Raw genomic sequence first — 3,257 nt, forward strand, 5'->3', positions numbered from 1 at the left:
ACAACAACCCCGCCCCTCCCGTGCTGTCGAAGTGCACGAAATGAAAAAGAAAACGAAATGCACATGACTGCTAGTCCCGTGCATTTTCGAAAAACTCTTCCGCAGCAAAACCGACCCTTTTCATCTGAAAAGGGTCGGTTTTGCTGCTTTTTTTCAAAAACGGTCGATTTTGCTATATAAATTTGAAAAATTGGTGTTTTCAAAAATTTGTCCGCTGCCAAATACCTCGTAACTCCTCTTTACATGTTATTTAGCTCACACGTTTTGGCTGTAACTAGAGTCAAGTTAAAATGTTTTGTCGTTTCAGGCTCATAAACACACTTTTGTGACAGTTTTTCTCATCTTCCCGCCACCAATGAAGCTTTCAAGTTTTACAATTCATGCTACCAGTTATAGAGTTCATAGAACGATAACAAGAAGTAAGGCCAAATTGCATGGCTTCAAACTAACAACGGTATGTATAAGTGGCTTTGACCCATGTCTGTAGCAACCTTGATCACCTCCAAAAATAGTATCATTACACATAAGACAAAACAGCACATATCCACATTCATGCGTAAAAGATTAGATCTTGCAGACAAAGTTCGTACACTAGAGCTCGGTTTGACAACTTCAAACAAACCAAGCTAAGGCCTTAGCCAGATCAATTCTAATTCAGAGTGGTCCAATCCTAACCTGGTTAAGGACCAAAATTTGAACCACCAAAACCAGGTTTAATCTCAGCCCAGTACTATTTAAACAAAATCTAAGCTCTTAACCAGGTGAAACTTGCCAAAACCCCCTTATTTGATGGTGTCACATCATAAAATTTTGCATTGCTATAAATCCTCTAAGGAGGATTGCCTTTAACTAGTATACCAAAATGTTATATGTCGTTTTCAATATAAATAAAAAATGTTCAAATTACATGAATCTAATTATAGAAAGGCAACGGATTTAATTTTCATTACTTACCAAACTTTTATATACTAGTTAATTTCTAATTTGAATACAAATAGCCACACAATCCAGTAAGAATAGCAGCTAAAACTTCTAAAACCTAATCCACAGACTGGATGCAAGTCCAGATATATTGATAAATGGCCATAGACATATATTTAGCTACTCTCACTCATGATAACAACGCTTATACAGCTAATGCCATTACTGTAGATGCAAACCATGTATGCATAATAATACGTTGCGAGTACTGGCAAAAACTCAAATGTAATTACTTTAGGCTCAGAATAACCCAGCTGGTACTTTGGCTGCTGCCACTGAGGCAAGAGCAGCAAATATTACCTTAATCTTTTCATACTCTCTGATTGCACAAGTTTTAGCATCTTCTGTGGCTCTTATTGTTTTTCTTATTTCCTCTAATTTGCGGATTCTGGACTCATCTCCTCCAAATATTTTTGAGGATGCAACTTCAAGTTTTTCTGCCTTTGCATGCAACGAAGAGAGATCTGATAGGAGAGTTTGAACCGTCAATAAAGAATTAGAGCGGTCTGAAAACGCACCACGAACAGCCAACATGACACCAAGATACTCGTGCAAAATATCCTGCCCAACAACATAGCATGGTAAATTAACCCACAGTTATCACTATCTTAAGTATAGGTGAATACCATATTTTCATGCTACAAAACATTTTCCTTTTTTAACCCTGATCATTACCAGATGTTTGACCGCCTGAGAGTTCAGTTCACGGTAGAGTCTGCTAGTTTTAACAGCAGCTGTTGCAACGCATTTTGCGTCAGCAGCTCGGATTCTCTGGGAATTATATACAGCCTCTTCATTTTCAAATTTTACCAGTTTGATAAGAGATAATCCCAACTGTCCCATTGTTTCTTCAACATCCTGTTGAGCTTTAACTAGCGCTTCAGCCTGCAGCAGAGCAATAGACAATTAAATCCCCAAGCAAAGCAGATAGCCCGAGGCATAGAAACAAATAAGAGCATCACAGGCAAATAATATAAGGCAAGTTCTTATTGCTAAACATATAAAGCTAAATCAAATAACTCTACCATCAAAGGGCCAGTCCTAACTCTAGGAATAAGGTCCTTGATAATTGTTAATTATATCTGCAGCATCAATACTATTTAAGCTATTGATAAACTGATGGTAGAATAAGAGGCTGGAATCAGCAACTTCTTTTTACCCCCTCCATTAGCAACTGCTTTAACTCCTTGGATTTACTAGGTAGACCCCTTCCAGTTGCCCGCGTCATTAATTGCCCAAACTGCCTACCCCTAACCAAACACCTCCTTCAAAGATTCCTGTGCTATTCGACATGTGTTGCTGCTGATAACTGTACTTTTCCTTACGCCCTTAAAAAAAATTAATATCTCGTTCCCAAATATGCACATCTCCAGATATAGCTAAGTTTAAGTCCGTTCTATTTTACTTCTATTATTATTTGTAGTGAGCTGATGTTAACAAAATTCTGAAAACAAGAGTTTGGAACATGAGTACCAAACTAGTTGAGAAAGTCTAGAATATAATCAATAGCCAATCTGGATGTAAAATGACTCCAACAACAAGAGGTTAGAGGTGATTATGATCACAAAACAAAAAAGACCAAATCCATGCAGCCAAATGAACCAACTCATCTGCTGCACCTTTCAGCACTTTACTATTGCCCTTGTCCTCCCTTTCCCGTTCTCCGTAGTAATTTCTAACTTTTGCAACCAGAAAGCAACTGTGTATATCAGGTAATCCAGATCTCCTAATTGCCGGCAGGAAAAAAAAGCACCAACTTTTGCAAGAAGAAAGTAGTAACCAAAAAAAAAATTCTAACTTGTGTACATCAGGTAATCCCGATCTCTCTGTACTCTTACCAGACCATAGCATATAAGACTCACTTAAATTCCCCTCCTTCATCATCCTCAACCATGTGTGGGTGCAAGTGCCAAAAAGTTCCATCCATAAGTCACATAATACTTAGGAAACTCTGATGAGTGCATAAAAATACTAACAGATACCTACAAATAAGCTATATTTAACAAACTTAAACCTTCTAAAACAAAAGACTCACTAAAAACTTACCAAATTAGCACCTTAAACCAATAAAGCCCAAAAAAATCAACACATACCTGCTGAGAAGCGGTAGAAAGCTGCTGCTCCAACTCCTGAACCTTCTCCTTCCTCTCCAAAAACTCTTTATCCTCCTCCACCACCGCCGGCCTCGCCCCTCCCCAATCGTTCGTCACCGACTGCTTCAACTCCTTAAAAATCCTTAACAGATCCCTCCCTCCCTTCGCCGGCTGGACCGCCTC

General features: G+C 38.5%; 1 protein-coding gene across 1 annotated transcript in view; it reads right to left on the reverse strand.

Moving 5' to 3' along the window:
• LOC109846743 (sorting nexin 2B-like) overlaps nucleotides 1-3,257 on the reverse strand; it is a 9,753-nt gene that overhangs the window by 5,424 nt on the left and 1,072 nt on the right. The window contains exons 2-4 of the mRNA XM_020415989.1: nucleotides 3,075-3,254; nucleotides 1,657-1,866; nucleotides 1,282-1,542 (exon numbers count right to left, since the gene is read on the reverse strand). Coding sequence (XP_020271578.1) covers nucleotides 1,282-1,542; nucleotides 1,657-1,866; nucleotides 3,075-3,254 — 651 coding nt within the window. The remainder of the gene's footprint in view (nucleotides 1-1,281; nucleotides 1,543-1,656; nucleotides 1,867-3,074; nucleotides 3,255-3,257) is intronic.

This window comes from Asparagus officinalis, chromosome 7, assembly GCF_001876935.1.
Source record: "Asparagus officinalis chromosome 7, Aspof.V1, whole genome shotgun sequence".
NCBI classification, from domain to species: domain Eukaryota; kingdom Viridiplantae; phylum Streptophyta; class Magnoliopsida; order Asparagales; family Asparagaceae; genus Asparagus; species Asparagus officinalis.